Source organism: Castor canadensis, chromosome 14, assembly GCF_047511655.1.
Source record: "Castor canadensis chromosome 14, mCasCan1.hap1v2, whole genome shotgun sequence".
Lineage (NCBI taxonomy): Eukaryota > Metazoa > Chordata > Mammalia > Rodentia > Castoridae > Castor > Castor canadensis.
In genome coordinates this window covers 94715586-94738709 of record NC_133399.1, presented here as the reverse complement: position 1 = coordinate 94738709, position 23124 = coordinate 94715586, and the positions used below count along the sequence as shown (strand labels likewise).

General features: G+C 33.5%; 1 protein-coding gene across 4 annotated transcripts in view; it reads left to right on the top strand.

Moving 5' to 3' along the window:
• The window catches only part of Tll1 (tolloid like 1), a 213683-nt gene that overhangs the window by 147916 nt on the left and 42643 nt on the right, over positions 1-23124 (top strand). For 2 of the 4 annotated variants that reach the window (XM_074055032.1, XM_074055033.1), the window contains 6 exons: positions 78-194; positions 1341-1486; positions 10053-10248; positions 11936-12061; positions 14798-14958; positions 18035-18215. In XM_074055032.1, coding sequence (XP_073911133.1) covers positions 78-194; positions 1341-1486; positions 10053-10248; positions 11936-12061; positions 14798-14958; positions 18035-18215 — 927 coding nt within the window. Of the gene's footprint in view, positions 1-77; positions 195-1340; positions 1487-2125; positions 2558-7534; positions 7545-10052; positions 10249-11935; positions 12062-14797; positions 14959-18034; positions 18216-23124 lie in introns of those variants that run through there. The other 2 variants (XM_074055035.1, XM_074055034.1) reach the window with 2 other exon arrangements.

Here is a 23124-nt window from a genome sequence, read left to right as displayed (position 1 = left end):
ATACATACTAGCTAGCATAGACTGCAAGTAGAATATAGAATCATATTTAGGAATCTTTATTTTTTTATTTCTTTTAGGTAGATTCTGTGGGGACAAAGTGCCTGAAGTTCTTGCTTCTACCGATAGCAGAATGTGGATTGAGTTTCGTAGCAGCAGTAATTGGGTTGGAAAAGGGTTTGCAGCTGTCTATGAAGGCAAGTCACATTCAATTTAAGAGATCAATTCATCTTAGACCTCTTAATAGCAATGTCCTTTCTTTCAGCTTCATTAGAATGATATTGAAACCATATTTTTACAATTATAAAAATTTCAGAATCTTTATTTTAACATTCACAGGATGATTTTAATGAAAATACTCTGTAAATTTAAATGGCAAGAATAACTTATGTGGGGGGATCACCAATATAGTAACAATGAAATGTGCTCAGGGATGTGTGGGAAAAGAAACAAATGATACAAGAGTTCTTAAAGTTAATTATTGGTTTCATGATACTTCTAAAATAATATGAAGAAATAATCATTTTCCTTTTTCTATATGTATTTGGTGCCTGCATTACTCAAATACTCTATTATAGGAAACTGCACAAAAAGTAATTGTGCACATTTCTGAAGCTTGCTTTGTCTAAATACAAAAGTCAGCATTTAAGGCAGAATTTATTGCATGCTTTGTTCTTCTCCAAAACAATAAACCGGCATTGTGCTTCCTGGCTTGAAAACCAGCTCCTTTCTTGCCAGACAGTGGGCGGAGGAGCTTTTCTACTGCAGGAGTTTAGGTAATTTCCAAGACAGAAGATTTCAGCTTCCCTTAAACTTTTAAGTAAATGGAAGCATTTTATTTTAAAGATTTACCACATGGCAGGGAAGAGATTTTTTGGATGGAGCCACATATGTTGAGCACATGGTACTAGCTACTGCCAGAGGCCCAGTGAGTTCCACTCGGGGCGAGACTTCTTTGCTGATGAGCTCTTTTACCTGCAGTCAAAAGACCAAAGGACGGTGGCCAGGGAATCACAGAACAAATTCACAGAGAATAGATTTATAAAACCTCTAAAGACATTTCAAAATGTAAAAACAAATACTTTGGTTGTTAAAATGTGACATCACAGTGATCAAAAATTATATATCCTTAGCTGACCATTATCTAAGGTTTGTGGCTAAATGTTGATGTTTCACCCTTTAAATCTTTACATTAGTCCAAATGACTATCTGAATTTTTGTTTAGTTACTTGGTCTTTATGTTCTTAGTTACAAAAACTGAACTTAGGTATCACCTTAGAATAAAATGAAAATTAAATGGCATGTATTAAGTTCATGTCTTTGTTTACTTTTGCTTTCTTCAGCGATCTGTGGAGGTGAGATACAGAAAAATGAAGGACAGATTCAGTCTCCTAATTATCCTGATGACTATCGGCCCATGAAGGAGTGTGTGTGGAAAATAACCGTGTCTGAGGGCTACCATGTCGGACTGACCTTTCAGGCCTTTGAGGTAAAGTCTTTTAGGAAACTTTTGAGAGGCATATTCTCCATAAATGACAGTGGTGTTTAAGGAACTCCTCATTAAATCACCACAGAAACAGAGAATCCGGCTTTTAATCAGTGAAGAAGCAGAGGACCTCCTATAAAATGTAACATCAAGAGAGAAAGGTTGTTTCTTTCCTTTTCTTGCAGACATTTTCAAGAAGATTAAAGTGAGTTTACATTAACTGTGCTATTTGAATTAGATGTTTGAAGTGCTTACAATAGTTTTTGGGTTTTTTTTTGACAAATGCATGGGCTTTTCCCACAAATCCACTTGGAGGGTCCATTAAGTAATAGAACTTTTATTTCTCTTTTAAGAGGTTAAAAGGTAGACAGTCTCTTTTTGTTAGGAGAAAAACCCATTTTTCTTTCTTTGCCTTTTTCTTTTTTTTAGACAACTGTTCAGATAACTGTTTTTATTGAACATAAGAATTCAAGCATTCTCAGGACCTTTCAGCTTCATCAAACATATTTGTCAGGATATCAGGAGCATTGTTGTGTTAAGTGAAGTGCTAGAATCACCCAAAACCAACTGGAATTCTGGATCAAAGTATGGGTCCCAAACTACAAAGACCAAGCTGGTTAATGTATTTTTTTTTTTTTGAAGGACAAGAGGAACTGAGAAAGAGATTAGAAGCCAGGAAGTGGGGGATTTTTTCAGGGACTCAAGAGTATGTTGAAATCAAGGACTTGTCCACAAATTGAGAGCCCAAGGTGAAATGGGAAGGAACAATGCGGAGGGTGGAGGTGGGTCCAGGTAGGTGTTAGAAATATGGCTGTCGTGATCATAGAGTATTTCTCCACTGATTAGAAATTCAAGTCACTGTCCAGGCCATCACAGGGAGGGAATATGTGACCCCCCATCCATCCACTGGCCGGGTGTACTTGGCCCTGAGTACACTGACTTATGGTCATGTCTTTGTCCCCTCAGCAGGAGCAGCAGGGGAATCCAGGTGTTTTCTATAAAGACAGAAAACCTCACATCTCTCCTATAGGCCTGTGTCTCATATTTCTTTTGTACATGTCTCTTCCCTCCTCCATGCACATTTCCTTTCATTGTAAAAAAAAATTATGTTTTGACCATGATGCTGTATTTTATGTTTCTGACCACTTCGTAATTTTAGAATTTTGACAGGATTTGATCCGCATTTGAATTTGTTACTGGAATGAACCAACAGCAACTCTGTAATTTGGTCTTAGGCCTTTTGCTACTCTTTTTATGTCTGTCCCTCTGGTCTTTTTTCTCTTCCTCAAAAACAACAAGCTCCCTCCCACATCACAGCTTTAACTACCTCTAAATCCTTGCTGTTAACCCTTCTCTCACTTCATTTGAATCATTACTTATCTTTTTTAAAAGTACTCACTTGACAGCTCTATTTAAAATCTTCTCTTACCTACAGTTATTCCTATACCATTATTCTGTTTTAGTTTAGTTCATTGTACCTATGACTACTGGAACTTATGGCTTAGCTCTTCTGTGCATTTATATACTTATCTATCTCTCACCAAAATATGATCACCAAAGAGTAGAGATTTTACCCATCTCAGTGATCACTATATCTCTAGCACTAATTATTCCATGATTAATATTTGATAATGGAAAGGACAGATGTATGTATGTAAATAAATATTTGAGTAGTTGAAAGTTTGGTGGTTGAAAATTAATATATCCTTTCTTTATTAAGGGTGTGTAAGTTTCCATGCAGCAAGAAACAAGACTAGATAGGTAAAATTAGGTTGATATAATGGAGGACCTGGTGTGCTCTGTGGCTGAATTTAGACTAAAGATTCTGAGTTCTAAGATATTCAGCAGTGACAAAGATTTAGGAAATCCCAATATACCATCTAAATCTTCTGATAAGGAAACTGGGCTTATAACATTAAATGGTGAACCAGCATTAAAATATAGGTACAGTTGATCCTGTTTTATTTGCAAATTCGCCTTCTCAGCAAAATTTATATAATCCAAAAATAAATATTCATAATGCCTTTTGGATCATTTACAGACATGTGAAGAGCTCCTAATGTGCACAATACCAGCTCTGATGTGCCTTACTAGGAGAATGTGAGTTAGATAAACTCACTAGGCATGAGTCATAGCGTTGTTGGCTGTGAGTTCAGTGTTAATGAATTGATAATATAGATTAAGGTGACTTTAAATAGAAGCACACTTAAAACAAAGTTATGCTTTGATGGGTTGATAAAGAATTTTGTAGCTAGAATCTCACAGGAGCCTAACACTGCATTTGTCTAGGAGCAATGAACAGTATTTGCTAATTCAATGTTCTCAGAGACTTTATAGAATGTAAGTAACTAGGGCAATGTGAATATTAAAAAATCAACGTTATTTTCTTAATTGTTCTAGTACTCATTAGATGGTTTATTTAATTTTGTCATCTATCTGTATCAATTTATTTTAATTTACATACTATGTTTTCAACATGTAATTATACTTTTTATGTTGAAAATACATAATTAAAGAAAATGAACTCACAAATTCTTTTTTTGTTGTTTTTTTCCAACAAAGCACAGTTTTATCATTTAGCTCAGTCTTTACCATTTTTCAAAAACTGTTTCTAGTTCTGTATTTTTATTTTCTATCTTATTGTATGGTCCTTTAGATAAAAGAGCCATGAAGATAAACTTGTCTATCATTCTGTTGAAATCTATTATAAAGAACTTATTAGCTGTCCATCATTTATACCTTTCTGTAAATTTGTTACAGTTTTGGCTTTTCCAGTACTAATCAGATTTTGATGTAAGTACAGAAAGAAAGCCTAAGTGAATTTCAGGCATCTTTGAACAGGAAATGGAAACTATCTGGAGGGACCAAATTATCATACTATTTGGAAAGTGGTCTGACTGTTTGTGTGCCTTCAAAATTCATCTGTAGAGATCCTGTCCTTCAAAGTGATGGTATTAGGAAGTAGGGCAATTAGAAAGTGACTAGGTCATAAGGATGGAGCCCTCATGAGTGGGATTAGTGTGCTTGTGAAAAAAACCAACAGAGCTTCTTTCATGGGAGAACACAATGAGAAGGCACCATGCACAGAAAGGGCCCTCAACAGATGCTGGATCTGACAACGAACTTCTTATCCTCCAGGACTGCTGGGAGAAATAGGTTTCTGTTGTTATAAGCCACCAGGTCTATGATAGTTTCTTATGGCATCTTGAACAGACCAAGTGAGGAAGCTTTCTCTTCTCCTACTGACTGCATTGTTTCTTAAAGCTGATATAATCAAGTAAGTTTGTGTGGTAACATTGATCACCTCTGAACTTAATTTGAAATGCTGATACTCTGTTCACCAGCAGAACTGTCTGTAAAGAAGCCTCTAGTACTATTTTGTTTTAGAATTTTCAGTATGCTGCAATACAGAATAGAAAAAGTTTGGGAGACTGAAAATGTTTACATGAACAACTTCAAAGAAATGTCAATAAAACAGAAAAAAAAGTTAAATAAACCTAGAGCCTACTTTTGTTTAAATTGAAATCCTCACATACATTAATTTAAGAGGGATTAAGTTTGAGGTACTTGTCAACATCACTGCACATTCTGACTCGATGACATTTTCCTTTTGAAAGCCAGAGATACTTAATAGTATTAACTGTCTTTGCTGTAAGTTTTAACATTGTAAACTGTGTACATGTTTTTATCTTGGTGAATTGCCTGGCTAAAAGCAGTTCTTTCATTCCTTTGAATATTTTTTATTAGCTTACAATAAGTAGTCTTTGTGAATGAATTAAGAGACCAAACTATGGAGGTCTTAATTCATTAAAATTTTTCTGCTTGACATGTACTATTTTTGGGGTGTTCAGCTAATAATATATATTGGTTAGTGACTATAAAAGGTAAGAGTGAATTAGCTCTACTCTACATGAGTTACATGTTAGGCTACAATTGTACTCTGAAAGGTTAGCACTTGTTGGTTTAAACTTGACCAAGATCACATAATTGTGCACAGCCCTGTGTCTGTGCATTTGTGTCACTGAGTCATGGTAGGAAAGAGTAACATTTGTGGTCTTTCATCACATTCAATGCCGTCCCTTCATAACTATCTTCATTTGTACGTTGGTATTGTCCAATCATGTCAGTCAGTCAGGGAAATGTCTCTCATGCCTCTTTCTCTCTTTTTTGGTGGTACTACAGCTTGAACTCAGGGGCTCCTGAGTTTTAGGCAAGTGCTCTACCACTTAAGCCATTTTTGTTTTAGTTAATTTTTGGGTAGCATCTCATGCTTTTCACTCAGGGCTGGCATTGGACTGGAATCCTCCTCTGTATGCTTCCCAAGTAGCTGGGATTATAAACTTGCACCACTATACCTGACCAACATGTCTGTTTTATTCCTTGATGTCGCACACTATCACGTACATACTATATGGCTAGAGAGTTTTCAATGAAATTTTTAAATTCATGAGTAGCAATTCTTGTGTGATGAAGGAAAATAATGATCTGGCAGTATTTAAGTAAAGGATTCGCATGAAAATAAACCTAACCAAGAGCCATGCTGTTGCTTTTAACATGTTCGAATATATTTTTTCTCCTCCCTTCTCCTTAGTTGTAATTATGTGTTAATAATAATTCAATATTAAATGCTACTACTAATAATGTTAGTAATTAAATTAATAGTAGTTTAAAATATTTGGATATTAAGTCTTTTCCTCTCTTCCCAAATTCCACTTGTTGATAGCATTATTTCTTGGAATTTATCAGGTTTTTTCACTATTAAAAATGATTTAAGTGGAGCATGGTGGCTCATTCCTATAATCCCAGTTTCTCAGGTGCAGAAATAAGGAAGATTGCAATTTGAGGTTAACCCCAGTAAAAAGTTTGAAAGACCCTATTTCAGCCAATAAAAAGCTGGCATTCATCACAATCATTTTTAAGTACATTTCACATTGTTGTGAAACCAATCTCTAGAACATTTTTTCATCGTGTAAAGCTGAAATTCAATATGTACCACATGATAACTTCCCATTCCTCTGTCTCCCTACTCCCCAGCAACAGCAATTTTTTCCTGTCTAGAAATTCGTCTAGTCTACTTATGTCTTACAAGCATGTGGTCTTTACCTCTCTGTGACCAGGTTATTTCACTTAGTATAACGTCCTCAAGTTTCATCAACATTTTATTATATACCAACATTTCTTTCCTTTCTGAAACTGAATAATATTTCATTGTATGTTTGTATCTTGTTTTGTTTATCTAGTCATCTATTGATAAGAACGTGAGTAGCTCCTCTCTTTTGATCTTTTGTCTATTGTGATTCACACTGCTCTGAGCATATAAGCCCCTTCCTCCAGGGCTGGATTTCTTTCAGTGGTAGAGCTCACTTGCAAGTAGTGACCATGAACCTCTGGACAGGTTGGTAGTTTTAGAATTATAGGCTGACCACTTTTGACCAAATTTAATTTATTTTAGTTCTTGCTAAGTAAAAGTCACTCATCTTTTCCATAGTTCCTCCCTAAACAGTTATTAAAAGTATGGGCCTCCACTTAGCAATGAAATGTAATAGTAATCCCTTCCGGCTTATCTTTGTACTTGTTATTCCTTCTTTGTGTATTTGGGTCTACTTCCAGTATCATTTAAATATCAATTTTCTGAAAAATGTTCATTGCTTACCATTGCTTCCACTCTATGTACATATTAGGACTGTTTATATTATGATACACTTGCCACATTCATATATGGTTTATGCTCTGGTTACCTTAAAGTCTGTAATAAGTCAGCATCATTATTATCAAAACATATTCATTATATGTGCAATTATGCATGACATTCTATCAAGCTCCCAGTTCTTTGAACTGCGTCTATGTTTTAACTCAAGAGGAAACTGCTTTTTATTTCTCTTCTTTTAGTTCTTTTTTTTTTTACTTTGTTGTTCTTTTTTTCATGGAGTTTAAAGTTATTGGCGTAACATCAAAATGAATTTTATTTACTTTAAAAAGTTGAAATTTAAATTTCAACCATGGTCATTTCTATCCATTTCATATATTAATTAATGAACCAATCTGAAATAGCTGGAGAAATGTTGCCCAACTGACATAAATAAAATAACCAACACTTTTATGTGTGCTCACTGTCTTTACTCCCAAATGGATATACTTGGTGAAGTATAATTGTAAGTGAGAGCAGTTCGAGCAGATTCATTGTGCACCATGACACTTGAGATTAAACTGGAAAGGTCCGTAAACAGCACCTCTGATAAGATGTCTAGGATTGTGTCATAAAGGTATAATACATTTTGAATATTGTAAATTCACATGCATGTGTCATACTTCCTTTTATCTATAACTCAATAACTGTGGAATATACTATGTGAGAATGCTGTGTATGTTTCTATTGTGCTATACCCCAATAGTTGGTACATATTGTAGAAATATTACTTAATCCATAAATAGGAACTAATTGAATTAAAATTAGTCATTTTACCCATAAAATGTTTACACTTTGTGTATCTTATATGTTTAAACCTCCAATTTTAACCAACTAACCAGTCAATACACTGTAAATTAAAATTTGAAGTGATTTATTATAATCAGTTCAAAGAACAGAGTATGTTCTATGAACAGGACAATGCTAATTCTCTTATTTTTTTTTAGTCACTGAAGAAATTAAAAATTTTTTGGTTTCATTTTCAATAGTGTCTGTCATGTTTTCTTTCTTGTTATAATTTTTAGAAGCAGTCATCTCCTTAAAAATAGTAATTGAAAACCCTTTGTCAATAACCTAACTATAAAATGCAATTTAATGTTTACTAATGGAAAGTCTACTGTAAAAGATTTGTGTCCTCTTAATTTCTTTTCTTGTCTGTCTCATTCTTACCCTGCTTTTAATATGATAATGAATCAGGATTAGCAAATTATTTGTTTCTTTAGTAGTTTGGATTGTAAAGACTTTTGACTCTTTTTCCTTACATTTTTGTCACTAGTTCAGTGTTGATTTCTGTTTTAGGAAAAAAATATAGATTTATGAATCATGCTGAATAAAACCCTACCTGAGGCATCATTTAAAATTAACAACCTTTAGTCTCCTCAGTTCCACTACTCATACTTCTTACTTTGTTTCACTTTATATTTTTCATGGTATTTATTACTTTCTAATGTTTTATGGTTTAATTACTTATCTTGCTTATTGTTCCTTTTCTGTCTATACATCAGTAGAATGTAAACTCCAGAGGATAAACTTCTTTGCTATTTTCTCAGTGGTTTAAACCAAATACCGAGAAGACTGTTTAGCTGAGAGTAGGCACTGAATATATTTGTTGCAGGAAGAATGGATTCTGTTTTGTGATTAGGGAAAAAGAAACAGCAAGTGTAGTACTTGCTTCTGCAACTAAGTATGTGCTTCTAAGTATTTTTTTTTCTGGTTGTCCTTATGGTACCTCATTTGAAGTCTATCACTGCTAATGTATTGATAGATCAGGAAAGGTAGTCTTTAACCAGTTATCAGCAGTTTCCTGCATTCAGATTGTAGTTCCATGGAATAAGAATATTTTCTGATATTAACTTTGTACCTGGAGAATAACATAAATTAGTGAATTAAATGTTGGTCAATATTTGACAAGGTATAATACTTTTCATGATTTTTGAAGTGTAGATGTCTTCCTTTTCTAGCTTCAAATATCTAATAAAAAGTTGACTGTATTTAAACATCAGGGATAATGATCAATTTCTGTGAAAAAATTAAAAGCAGGAAGTTTATTCAGAATTTGCCTTACAGTTTGTGTAGCAATTTATAAATTTTTATTCTGTTGATTTTAGAAGTTTAGGAACAAAACAGGTCTATGAAATGAGTTCTCCATAAAGACGATAGGCCAATTGTCTGACCTATCATTTGCATTTAGTCATTAAGTAAAGAGATTGAGTTCACCCAGGTTACAGAGGTCAGAAGGAGTGTGTCAAGTTGAAAGAGCTCATATGATCAAGACCATGTTATCTTGAGGAAAAAAAGGCCAGTACTGATTCTCTGACTAGTCTTTCTATGTCCAGTCACACTAATTATGGATAAAGAGTCTTGTAAAATAGAAAGAACTGTCATTCCATATTATCAGATTTTCATTCCAGTATCGGATTTATAACCTAAAATAGTGCTGTGCTCATCAACAGAATTAAATTGCAACTTCTCTGAGTAAAATAATGGTTTTGTTGACAAATCATGAGCCATTTTTTATTATGGTTCTCAGCAAATTATACATTGCTGATAGCACATCTAGCCCAGATTTTTCATGATAATTGTAAGTCTAGATTTTATTCAGTGCCGTTTACTGAAGAGCCACTATTCGTAGGTTAAATTTCTTTTAGAAGGCAGTTAACTGTTATTGATACTGACCCACCTGGATGCACTGTTTCACAGACTAAAGTCCTTTGTTCATGTTTAGTAGAGGTATCACCAGCTATACTCTTAAGAAACATTCATTTGATATGAATAATTTTTATATCAATAAGTCAGTACTACAACACTGAGAATACCTGATAACCTTTCTATAGAAATCACTTCATCTATTAATGAGATGCATGTTCACATCCCTTGTGGTAGATTGAAAGACACGACAACTGTGCCTATGACTACCTAGAAGTTCGAGATGGAACCAGTGAAAATAGTCCTTTGATAGGACGTTTCTGTGGTTATGATAAACCTGAAGACATAAGATCTACCTCCAACACTTTGTGGATGAAGTTCGTTTCTGATGGAACTGTGAACAAGGCAGGGTTTGCTGCTAACTTTTTTAAAGGTAATTTTCAGGAATTCACAAATGTGAGATTTTCTTTGTTAGTATTAAATGTGTTACTTAGTTATAAGTTGCAAGAAAACTAGGTTGAAGTTGTATTGAAAGTTGAATTATACACAGTTCTGAGGATATTTTGGTAAGTTGGGATGGGAATGCTTATTAGTAAAATACGAGAGTTTGAACTCTTGGGGCAGGGACTCAGCTAAGACACTTTACCATCTGTTTTTTTGTGAAATAGTCAAAATAACAAAATCCAAAAGAGTTATACAGAGGAGAAGAGAATATTTGCAATACTCATAATCAGCAAAGTATTCACAACCAGAGGAGGTTTACTAATATCAGTTTATTGGTTTATTCCCAAGAACCTTCATTACTGAGAAATCCCTTACAAAATGGTGTTCCCCTACATTGAAAATAACTTATGGCTTCTTTAGCAGAATATTCAGATATCTGAAATGTCCTTTGACAAGGAATTATTGCTGATCAGCTTTAATTTTGAATTGCATAGCTACATTTTAATGTATTCTTATGTCCCATATGTAGTGTGCATTACTAAGGTAATATGAAAGGCATTTTAATGCAAATAATAACATCAAGTATACATTTAGGAAATTCATGGGCATTTATATTAAGTATATCATAGTGGAATAAAATTTTCTGTGAAAAGGAATAGGACATACGATAGAATATAGGATAAATGATTAATTCAATTTTTGTATGTGATAGATATCTAAATATTTTCATTATTTAAAGAAAATGGTATAGTAGATTTTTTCTGAGAGTTGTGTAGGTATAAACTGTATGAATTGAAAGACAGAGAAACTTGGCACTTTAACTATAGGAATTCACATTCTTGACACATTTAAAAGTTTCTGTAGTGTCATATTTTGTAATAGCAGAAACATTTCTGCAGAGATTACTATTTGCCTAATTCAAGTTCATTTTTTTTCTGAAAGATGAGATTATGGGTTACCCTGTCATATACATTTTTAAATAGTATATATTTTTTATATTTCCATATGCAATGAAAATAGTATATATTCTTATAACATATTATTATATGTTCTATATAAGAAACACTGAATGTTTTAAATTTAAAGAGGTCCAGTTGATTTCTGAGTTTTAGATTTTTAAAAATTTACATTCACCACAATCTGTTTCTTAATAAAGATATTTCTTTAAAGTTATTTTGTTGTGCTGGGGATTGAACTCAGGACTTCATACATGCTCAGCATGTACTCCATCACTGAGCTATATCTCCAGTTTCTGAAAGCAATTTTTGAGATATATCTAGAAAACCACACTATGGAACGAGCAGGTGAAACTTTTTCATTAAGTTGTTCAATTTTATTCTCAAAAATCTCTAGGATTTAATAACCCCCATTTGAACTCAAATTTAAAAAAAAAAAATCCACTGTGTGTGAGATAGGTAATCTTTAATTGTTCCTGCCATCAGTTTCTAGTCTTTCCTTGGTTCTTCTACAATTCGTATGTTGCAGGAATTTGCATTCTTGTACTTCATCTAACTATCCATACATTGCTCCTGTTTCTTTGTTGAAGAAATGAGAAATGAACTGTCCATGTTTTACTCAGAGCCATTAAAAGCATCAGATTTTTTAGAAAAAATCTGCACCCTAATATATAAAGACAAAATACTCTAGTTGTTCTGTAACTATCACCATTGTTATAGAGGAAGATGAGTGTGCTAAGCCTGACCGAGGAGGCTGTGAGCAGCGCTGTCTGAACACCCTGGGCAGTTACCAATGTGCCTGCGAGCCTGGCTATGAGCTGGGGCCTGACAGGAGGAGCTGTGAAGGTAGGACTGGGCTGCAGTGGCTGCTCCCTGCTTGGAATCCTCTCTCTCACTCCTTTCATATATTCTCATTCTTTATCTCTCTCTCCTTCATTCACTTTCCCTTACAGTGACCTCTTTCCTCAACAACCAAGACTCAATGCATAATTACAGCTGATGTGTGTGAAACCTTGCCTGTCATCTTGCTAGAGAATCAGTCCTTCTTTCCTTTGGTTACTAGGCCACTATATATATATATATATATATATATATATATAAATGTATTATTATCTATCCATTTCACCCATTCTTTCATACATCCATCCCTACCTCCACGCATGAATGCATGTATCCATCTAGCCCTCTCTCCCTTCATGCACAGATGCATGTATCCATCCATCCATCCATCCCTTTAGCTATCTATTCATGCTTCATATGTTTTACCTTTTTCTTAGCATGGTGTATGGATGCATCTCCCTTAATAAACTGAGCAGCCTGAGTCTGAAAAATCTTTGTATCTTAAGCATTTAGCACTGTCAGACATGCATGTTTTTATGAATAAAGGATTGATAAAAAAATATGTTCATCATGGTTATCTACATTTCTTCTTTGCATTCTATTGTTTTGTTACCAAGGCCTGCAACCTCTTCCTTCAGAATTTAAAGCTGTTTCTCATTTCTCCTCCTCCATCATATAATAGAACCCAAGCCTTCATTTACAGGCAGAAAATACTGGCAGATCTTTGTTTTTCCAGTCTAATTATCCTTTATTCCTCTTTTAAGATTTCTGCTAACTTTCATAGAACTTAAGAATATTTGTGTTTATGTATTTATTTATTTATTTTTGGGTTTTCTTACTAAAATATAAGTCCCCTGAAAATAAGCCCCTTCTTGGCTACTGTGACTATATCCGACAAGTGGCAAAGGTGGAAAAATTATTTGCTTAATGAACATATACCACACCCTTGCCAACTTAAACAAGGATTCACAGTGTCCCTATTTCTTCTCAAAAGCTTGAACTGTTTGACTTTCAAAATTTTCCAGTGTATCTATTAAACTATTAATTTTTTCTCAGTGCTAAAATTAAAGAGGTGTAGTTATGAAGAAAATGAAGCATTTTTATAGAGGAGGGCAATGTACATCAGATAATCATGAAGAAATGAATGATTAAGATGGTGATGTTGACTTTGCAGTGCTGGGGGTCAAACTCATGACCTCACACACACTAGGCAGACACTCTACCACTCCGTTACCCTCAATCCAACATCACTATTACTAACTATTTATATGCAGCTCCAAGAAATACATATTGTACTTCATAGTCATTTACCAAAAAAGTGCTAAAAGTGAATATGCCATTAGTGTTTTTGTATATTTATAAATATAGTGATACATATACACATATGAGTATATACATATTTACACAAAGGCAACTAAAGAGACCAGTTATTTAAAGTAACTTTTGAATTATATGTTCTCCCTCATATGTGAACTTTAGATCTAGGGCAAATGCAGCAATGTGGTTGGATTTAGATCACATGACAAGGGGAGAGCACATACGGGAGATACAGAAATAGGTAGAAAACCCAAAACATGAAAGCATTTGATGTCCCCACTCCAGAGGAGCTAATGCAGAAACCTTAAAGTGACAGAGGTTATTATGAGAAGGGGATCAGGAACCAGTGTAAAGATCAGTTAGAGATGAATTAACATGGGTCATAACACATGGGTACATGAAAGCAATGCTAGGAATATTTCTGTATAGTTCTCCTCAACTCAACTAGCAAAAATGCTTTGTCTTCCTTATTAGGCTTGTGTCTTTTCTTCAACAAAATCAGTGATAAAGGCAGAACAGGACCTGCCTGGAACTGAGGGAAGGAGGGGGGGAGGGAAAGGGAGGGGGGTCAGGTGGGAGAAATGACCTAAACAGTGTATGCACATGTGAATAAATGAATAATTTTTTAAAAAGTAACTTTTGACTCCCTAGGGATTAGTTATGAACTATGATGTGTCCTTTTCAGTAAAGTTGCTTTTGGATACTGTGAATTTGTTAATTTCATTATGAAATAAGGAAGGCAAGAAATGCAAATAGAATCTTTTAAAAACAGATAGTTGAAAAGGGGATGAAACCAATTGTTAAATGGAGTGTTTTAGAATAAAATTCCATAATTTCTTTTGCCTGTCAGTTCAGGTAATACAATGTTTCTTGCTTGGGAAAAAAAGTTTGAAGAAATAAGCAAGTGATTTTGGTCTTATTGCATCAGACTTGTGGACTATCTATCTATCTATCTATCTATCTATCATCATCTATCTATATATCATCATCATCTATTTGTGATCACCTATCATCTATCTCTCTACCTATAACTTTTCCTTGACTCTTACAGCTTTATTAATTTTCACAAAAGCTTATTTTTCTCTTAATTATGTAGTAGCCAAGATACTATAGATATTATTATACCTAGTTAAATGATAAAGAAACTGAGACCCAGTTTTATATTACTCACCCAAAGCTTCAGTGATTTAAAATGTTGTTCAGTCATTAGTTGCTTTGTTCCAAAGCTACAAAATGACAGTTTATAAAGGGAATTTGATGATTGAAATAGTTGTACTAAAAACTAAGGAACCGAGAGTTCAGATTCTGGATTTTGAAATCCGGGGGCTGAAATAAATGTAATGTTGAGATGTTTGGGGATGGATAGGAAGGTGCTTAGAAGGGAATGACTGCTAACAAGCCCCTTCTTCTTTTCTTTCCTTTCAGCTGCTTGTGGTGGACTCCTCACCAAACTTAATGGCACCATAACCACCCCTGGCTGGCCTAAAGAGTACCCTCCGAATAAAAACTGTGTGTGGCAAGTGGTTGCACCAACCCAGTATAGAATTTCTGTGAAGTTTGAGTTTTTTGAATTGGAAGGCAATGAAGTAAGTGAACAATAAATGCAGTTTTTATGGTGTTTTGGAAATCTTTGATGACAAAACTAGAAATCTTCAAAAGAGAAAGAAAGAAAGGAGAGAAGGAAGGAAGCAAAAGGGAGAAAAGAATGTAATACATTAGTATAGATGTTTTCTTTGTTCTACTGCTCATTTCTGCAACTGCTTGATTCTTTTTGGCATTGGATAATATTTGACTATTTCTGGGAGATTTAAAACTACTTACATAGAGTTCTTAATGTATTTAATATACACTATTTGACATGATTTGCTAAAGAATTATAGAGTATTTAGGGTTAGTTTCCTTGTCTCATATACTTTCTCAGAAAAAAATAAACCAAAATCCACTGGTACAATCATAACAAAAATACCCATTTAGGAGAACATGGTATATCTTATTCGTAGAAATAGGCATACTCTTGTTATGTGTGTAGGTTTTCATTGTGAATTATGCTCAAGATTCATAAATAAATATTAACTTTAACTTAAGTAAAAGATGCACTTAGCTGAAGCTAGCTTGACAAAATTCAGCTTGCTATACTGAAGATTCAGTTTTCTGTCAGGGCAGCATATTATAACAAGTGAATCCACTTGTGTGAAAAACACCTATGTGCCAGTACACACATGCCAAATTCAAATGGAATGTCAAACCCAGAAATGACACTTTTTAGAAAAATGTCATTTGTGTGATTGTTCCCCACTGGTTTCATCCCAGGTAAAAAGTTATGACCATTTGTTTTCTTTGATCACTCATACTCTCTTTTTAATGAATTCTTTCTTCTACCTTCCATTTCTGAGTTTACTTTAAAATGAATATTGTTTAATACTTCCAAACATGAGAAAATTAAATCATAAAACCTCATTTTGCCTTTGATGCATATCTGTTGAAACTTGTGAAGCATAACAGAACTGTACCAAATATTGGAAATATTTGTAAATTTTATACATAATTTTGCTCTTGTGTATCTATTTTTTCCTCTTCTTTTTTTAACCTGGTACTTTTCCTTATTTCTTTTAAATTTTTTGTCCTCTGAATTCCACCTATAGCAACAAAGTTACTTTTGTACATTTAAAAAATCTCTTTTAGCAGGGCTTTGGGGTAAAAGAAATTGCTGACTTTCATGTTTCTTTAAAGGAAATTAAAAGTCTGAAAAGTGATGAACTTATGTATTTTAGAGACTCAGTGATCCTTTTGAGATTCTTTTCTTTCCTTTTTCTTTTTGTTGGTACTGAGGTTTGAACTCAGGGTCTCAAACTTTGGAGGCAAGTGCTTTACTACTTGAACTATGCTCCCAGCCCTTGAGATTATTTTAGCATCATGTATATACCTCAAATTTGGTAAAATGTGGAAATGAAGAAAACAATTTTTGCAGTATTTTTAGAAAAGCTTTTATATGAGCTATACTTATTGAAAATGATATTTCTCTACCAATTCTGAGACATTTTGGTTAATCAATTGATAAATGTTTCTAGGAAGAGTAGAGGTCTGTATTCAGGAAGAAGGAAGATGGATGTTTTTTAAAATGAGGTTTTTAAAAATGAAGTGTATTCTGAAAGCATTATTGTCATAGTAACTATCAGCATTCATAGAGGGTCCCCTGTAAACTTAGTTAACATATCCAGAGTTCTTTATTTTATAATGGTGTTACTGAATAGAAAGCCGTTACAGAATTCTGTGTATTTTCATAGCTTGATAGCTTATTTGTTGGTAATAAAAGGCCTGACAAACTCAACTTATAGAATATTAGATTAAATTTGAACCCTCAATATTTTGTTCACTGTGTTGACATCTCAAAGGAAAGCCAAAGGCAAAGACCTTTAGCATAGAAACATTCTCCTGTGCCAAACAGGACAAAACAAACAGTGACAAAAATCACAGTTGTGACATAGTAGGTAGAAAAGTAACTTCATTTTCTAAGTAGCATTTTGCTTGCTTATCACCTTACTAATACCCTAGAAACTAGTAATTTGTGTTGACATATTTCAAAGTACAGATCATGCCCCAGGCTTCAGTCACATCCATTGTTAAACCTTGCTAATTACACATTAATGTAATGAGGTCAGTCATGCAAAATGTGTTCTTTACAGTGTGCCCTATTAGAACTTTGGAAAAGTGTCCTAGAGAAACATCTGTCAGTGGCCATAACATTGTATGGCAATTCACTTAGCTCCTTCTTCCATTTTGGTGGTGTAAGTGTGTTACATATACATCAAATGAATCTACTTCGTTTTGTTATAAATTCCTGCCTCTATTCTACTGAAAAAAATTCTAATTTGTAATCCTGCGGTCATCCAACAGATTAATTTCACAGTACCTAACACCAGAAAGAAATTAAGAAATACAGTGTTTTAATAATTTTGAGGGGCAAAACACTTAAAAAATATATAGACCAAATACATGTCTTTCACTTTCAGAGTTACTCATGGTGCTTCTTTTTTATCAGAAAGTAATTTTATGTGGCACATTCCTGGAATAAACCACCTCTATGCCTTTAGACACCACAGTGTCATATATCATAAGTGTTATTTTGGAAGGCATAAAAAATTTGAACTTCAGCTTTCTCATTTTTACAATGGAAGGAATTATTTCTATTGCTTGTGCCGTTTCATAGTCTAAATGTAGTTACTATCTAGACAGTCATGACAAGTACTTTCACAGTTTCTTCTGAAATGCAAAAGCAATTTTAAAAGAAATAAATAAAAAGGTAGTAACCACTAGTTTTCCTCTGCCTATCAGCACCATTTCTAAACACTCAGCTCAGTTCACCTTTTTATGTTCTTTAGAAAAGATACATGCTACTAATACATACCAATAAGCATTTATTTGCATGCACCAATCCAGTAGACTTTCACAGCAAAATTCTTCTGTAATCAATCTTTCATGCCTTCTGCCCTGTAGGTGAACCCTTCTTTATCTTTGTCTTAACCTGTTAATTCTAGTTTGACTTCCATGGTAGTACAGAGGTGAAAGCATAAACATTTTTCAAAAGTAAGTGTCAGTCATCTGGTACTCTTCAATCTGGTGACCATGATAACCATGTTTTGTTTTTGTTTTTTTTTTTTTTAGGTTTGTAAATATGATTATGTAGAGATCTGGAGTGGTCTTTCCTCTGAGTCTAAGTTGCATGGCACTTTCTGTGGTGCTGAAGTGCCTGAAGTGATCACTTCCCAGTTCAACAATATGAGGATTGAATTCAAATCTGATAACACTGTGTCCAAGAAGGGTTTCAAAGCACATTTCTTCTCAGGTATAACTATTCACAGTTTTTTTGTGTATGTCACTGAATTTCAATGTGGGCTGATTTTAAGTGTTTATTATTTTTTCTTTACAGCTTTTTCTCTAAATATAACTTGTAGGTACATAGACATGGCTGTTTATCCCAGGCTTAAGAGGTTATTTTTACTTAATGTTAATCTTAACATTTATACTAGAAACCTTGAAGAAATGTTTCCTCCAAATAATTAGATCTTATATAAAATGTAATATTTTCAAGACTGATGAAATAGCAGAAAATGATTATTATATGTTTTCGTATAATGACTACTCATTATAACTGGATGGAAATAATTATATCAGACTTCCAAAAACTGCCAGATTTTTATGATTTTTCTTGTTTTAGAAAATTAATTTCATTTTAGCAACACATTTTTCCTTATTATTTTGTAACATAGTTCTTCTTTTATTAGGCTAATGTCAACATTATATTTTGCCTTGTCTGTAGAAATGATTGCACTAAAAAAAAACTAGAGATATGGAAATTATAATGTGATTAAAATAATATATCAGATATACTTAATATTTTGCAAATTTATGTTTGAAAGGTAACATTTAACTCATTCAAAGTAAATTCTACCTTAAAAAGCTAAAATTTGATAAACACATCCTAAATTTTACAAACCATGTAGAAATATGAATGAAATTGCCTTATTTTCTCAATCTTAGAATCATTCTTTATAAAACATTCTGAAACTTTGAAAACTAGATAAAATTATAATAAACCTTAGCGTAGCAACTGTTTCTGTCTTTGCAGCCAGCAAGCAACTTAAAGCAACTGAATTCCAATTATGTTTTAATATTAGGTAATTTGGATTGAGTTAATTCAAAGTCCATTTATTTCAGTACCCCTGTGTTTAAAATTAATGAGATTTACAATGTCCAGTATTTGTCTGAGGCTTTCAGTTAATTGAAGTTAATGGTTCACAAGCTCCTTTGAGTTCCAAATCAGACACAAGCATGCTCTCAAAACACAGTGGACCTGGGCTGCCTTGTTCCTGTTCCCTGCCTTTCTCCCAGATTTAATTACCTTCTAAAAATTCTTCTTAGGTATTCATTTAAGATTTATGCTATTCAAAATAGAATTTCAATACCCTATTCTAATAAGACTTTCCTAGACTTAACTATTTTTATGAATTTTACATATTTAAAAATTTTTAAGTGATCCAACAGATAGAGACAGCATAACCTACATTAGAACCATCTTAATATTTATTTAAAACTTAAAATTATGAATTGAATAAATTTTGTCAGAATATTAAAAGTGTTCAGGATCCTTTCTTATGGTATCTTAGTTATATACTTTATTTAAAAATTCTTAAAAAACAAATACAACAAATACTAACTTTAAAATATGATTAAATTTAAAAAGTCAGAAAATTTGAGATTCACTCTGTAATTTTTGGTCAAGCAAACTTCCTGAATTATAATCATGCTTTACACTTTACTTATTTGGTCATTGCAATCATAATATTGAAATATAAATACAAATATTGATTCTTTAATTCTTATAACACAGATGTAAGGGCACATGTAGAAGATACTGTTCTCCAGCCCAGATGGATATATAGTCTTTATTCTTTTCTCTGTGTAGCAGTACTTTGTAAAATTAGCTCAATCCCGTGGTAGCATAACAGCTAACTTTCTATAAATAGCATTCATAGATACAATCCTCTTAAGAAATAATCTTTTTTTTAGAATTTATATCAGTGTTCTTTAAAAATATATATACAAATAAATTACATGATAATCTTTCATTTTGAAAGAGTCTGGCTTAGGTTGTTAAACGGAGTGTAATAGTCAAATTACACTGAACAATGACAATTGGGGGCATTTAACCCTCTGTCTTATTGAATTGTTGTAGTCATTTCTATCTATTTATCTGAAAGATAAGTCAGCTGAGGAGTTAAGCTCTCTGTCCAGAGTCACAAAGCATTTATCCTTGGTTTGCTTTGGTCACAGACCATTCTCTGAATCTAAGAGCAGACTATACCCTTTGTGAATGATATTAGTAATGCGTTAAGTCAATATCTTCAGGACCTGAGAAACAACTGGATACAGTTTTTATTTATTAATTAGATTATTGTTTTGTAAAGTCTAAGATCATTATCACTGAGTATGAGCTTTCAGTGTTCCCTTTTGGATGCACTGAAAATTCTTGGCAGTTTGTAAGATTCATATTTAAAATATTGTGGTTCTGGATGAGTAACTACATCTATTGCACGTTTCATTTCCTGGGAATTTCTGTTAATGGAGAACATGGCTGCTCCAGAAAAGGGAAGATAAAGAAATTGTATTTGTAATAAATCATTATTAAGGTGCTATTAAAAGATGGTAGGAAATAGATTTAGGTGACTGAATGGCCTACTATGATCATAGAAAAATCATAATTTATAAAAGGTTACCCATTTTAATAGATAAGTTTATCCACATTGAAGATATTATTTTGGAGTTCTAATAATGCTTTAAGTGTAATATATAATCATGTGTTGAAAATCAAGCAATTTGCTATGCGCTTATTAGAATATAAATATGTAAGCTGTAGATATGCTGTGTTTCACAGCCACATTGAGGTGTCATTATTTGGGTCTTTGTTAAAAGCACAACACTGAGTTTACATAAAAATTAAGCATAGAAATCAAGAGTCATTAAAATGAGTATTCTGTTTGTCTTAGAAAGCCCATTCTTGGAAATGCTCCATAAAGAAATACCTTGAAATCAGGGAGGTTTTCAATATCATATGAGGGTGACAGAAATTTGGAGTAAACAGTGACAATAGGAACCTTGTTTTTTTTTTTTCTTTTTAGCCACTCAAAAATTTATTTATTTTTTTATTTACTCTTTTATTTTTATTTATCTATTCATTTTGGTGCTGGAGATCAAACCCAGTGCCTCGCAATACTAGGGAAGCTCTTTATCACCAAGTCACACCCTTTAGCCCCTGGTTTATTCTAAATAAGACGCTTGGCTCTATTCTTTGGCTCTATTCTTTGTCGTGGTCACAAACACCATCCTGTGCATTGGTCCATTTGTCACATGATGTTAGAAAGGACTCGTAATGCTATGCAGCATAGCTTATTGATGCTATATGCTAAAGAGGATTGGCTGGAGCTCTGCTTACCATAGTCACTCTGGGACTCAGGCTGATAGAGATTCTGCCATCTTTCCACTAGATCTTATTTTTTAAATTAATTGATTAATTAACTTTTTGTTGTTCATTTATTCACATGTGCATACATTGTTTGGGTCATTTCTCCACCCTGCCCCACTCCCCCTCTTACTATTGCTTTTGTGTACCCATGTGTTACGACCCATGTTGATTCAACACTAACTGATCTTTACATTCGTTCCTGATCCCCTGCTCATGATAACCTGTTGTTTTAAGGTTTCTGTATTAGTTCCTCTGGAGTGGGGACATCAAACACTTTCATGTTTTGGGTTTTCTACCTATTCCTATATCTCCTGTATGTGCTTTCCCTTTGTCATGTGATCCAAATCCAACCACATTGCTGCATTTTATTTATCTTTCTATATTACTGTGGTGGTGGGGATGGAACTCAGGGCTTCATGCATGCTAGGCAAGCACTCTATCACTGAGCTACACCCTCAACCCAACAAATCTTTTTAAATAATCAGAGCATTTGGTTAGTAATGCTTTTTCCACATAGCACAGAATTATTTTCATAGGTTTATTTATGACTTCAAGTTTTCAGGCTTCTTTTATTTTCTTGTTTCCATCTTCTAAATTGACCTTCTGGTTTTCATACTTCAAAATCCAGCTCAAACCTTTCTATTTAGCATCAAAAGTATCTGTAAATCTTTCTAAATTCTTTATTTTAACATTTATGTTATGCTACTTGGTTCTTTCTGTGTTTCTACTGTGCAAAAATAGGAACTTCTTAAAAGAGAGAGTCATATCTTTATTTTTTAATATTCATTTTAATTCCCCATGACAGGAGAGGTTCAGTGAAGTTTCCCTGGATGAATACATAAATGAATAATCATTTTGCTTTAAGTATTTGTCTTGATTATCTATTTAGTTATGAGCTAATGTAAAAAGATTCATGTCCTTCTCTCTTTCTTATTTCCCTCTTCTTTCTTTTTTCTTCTCATTTCCTTTTTTCCTTAACTCAGTGGGATCCATAATAAAGGTTTGTTTTATGAAGTCCAGCTTAGGCTATTTAATCACAGCTCTCAAACGCATCTCTGATAGGATGGAGAGTGGAGTGATAGATGAGCTAGAGGAGCTGTGATCTTTTCAGAGGAACATGGCTCTATCTCTAGGTAACTTGCATAGATCCTCGGATGCCCAATTTTTAAGGCATTTTTTAATTTTGAAATTATCTTCACTATCTGGGAAAAACAACTTTAGAAATCTTTAATTTTTTATGAGCTGCACTTCACAGAGCAATAAACGTTCACATTTAGAGCAGATTGCTGTATGATGGCGAAGGTAAGATAGAATGGCTTCTCATTTAGACACATTCTTCCAAATATTTCCTCTTAAAAAAAGATGATAAAATCCTTGATCAGTTGAAGCAATATGCCTTACTTTCCTGACAAATTTAAAATATTGAAAATTTTTATTTTAGCCAGGCCCAGTGGATCATGCCTGTCATCCCAGCTTCTTTGGCAGTGTAGCAATCAGAAAGATCTTGGCTCAAGGCCAGGCCAGGCAAAAAGTTCTTGAGACCTCATTTCAACCAATAAGTGGGCTATGGTAGTGCCCAGATCTGTCATCCCAACTACATGGGAGGTAAATAGAAGTAGCAGAGTCTGGGTGGCTGGGATAAATAGGTGAGATCCTATCTGGAAAAATTATTAAAGCCAAAAGGTCTGGGGAAGTGTCTAAAGCACCTGCCAAACAAGTAGGAGGCCCAAAG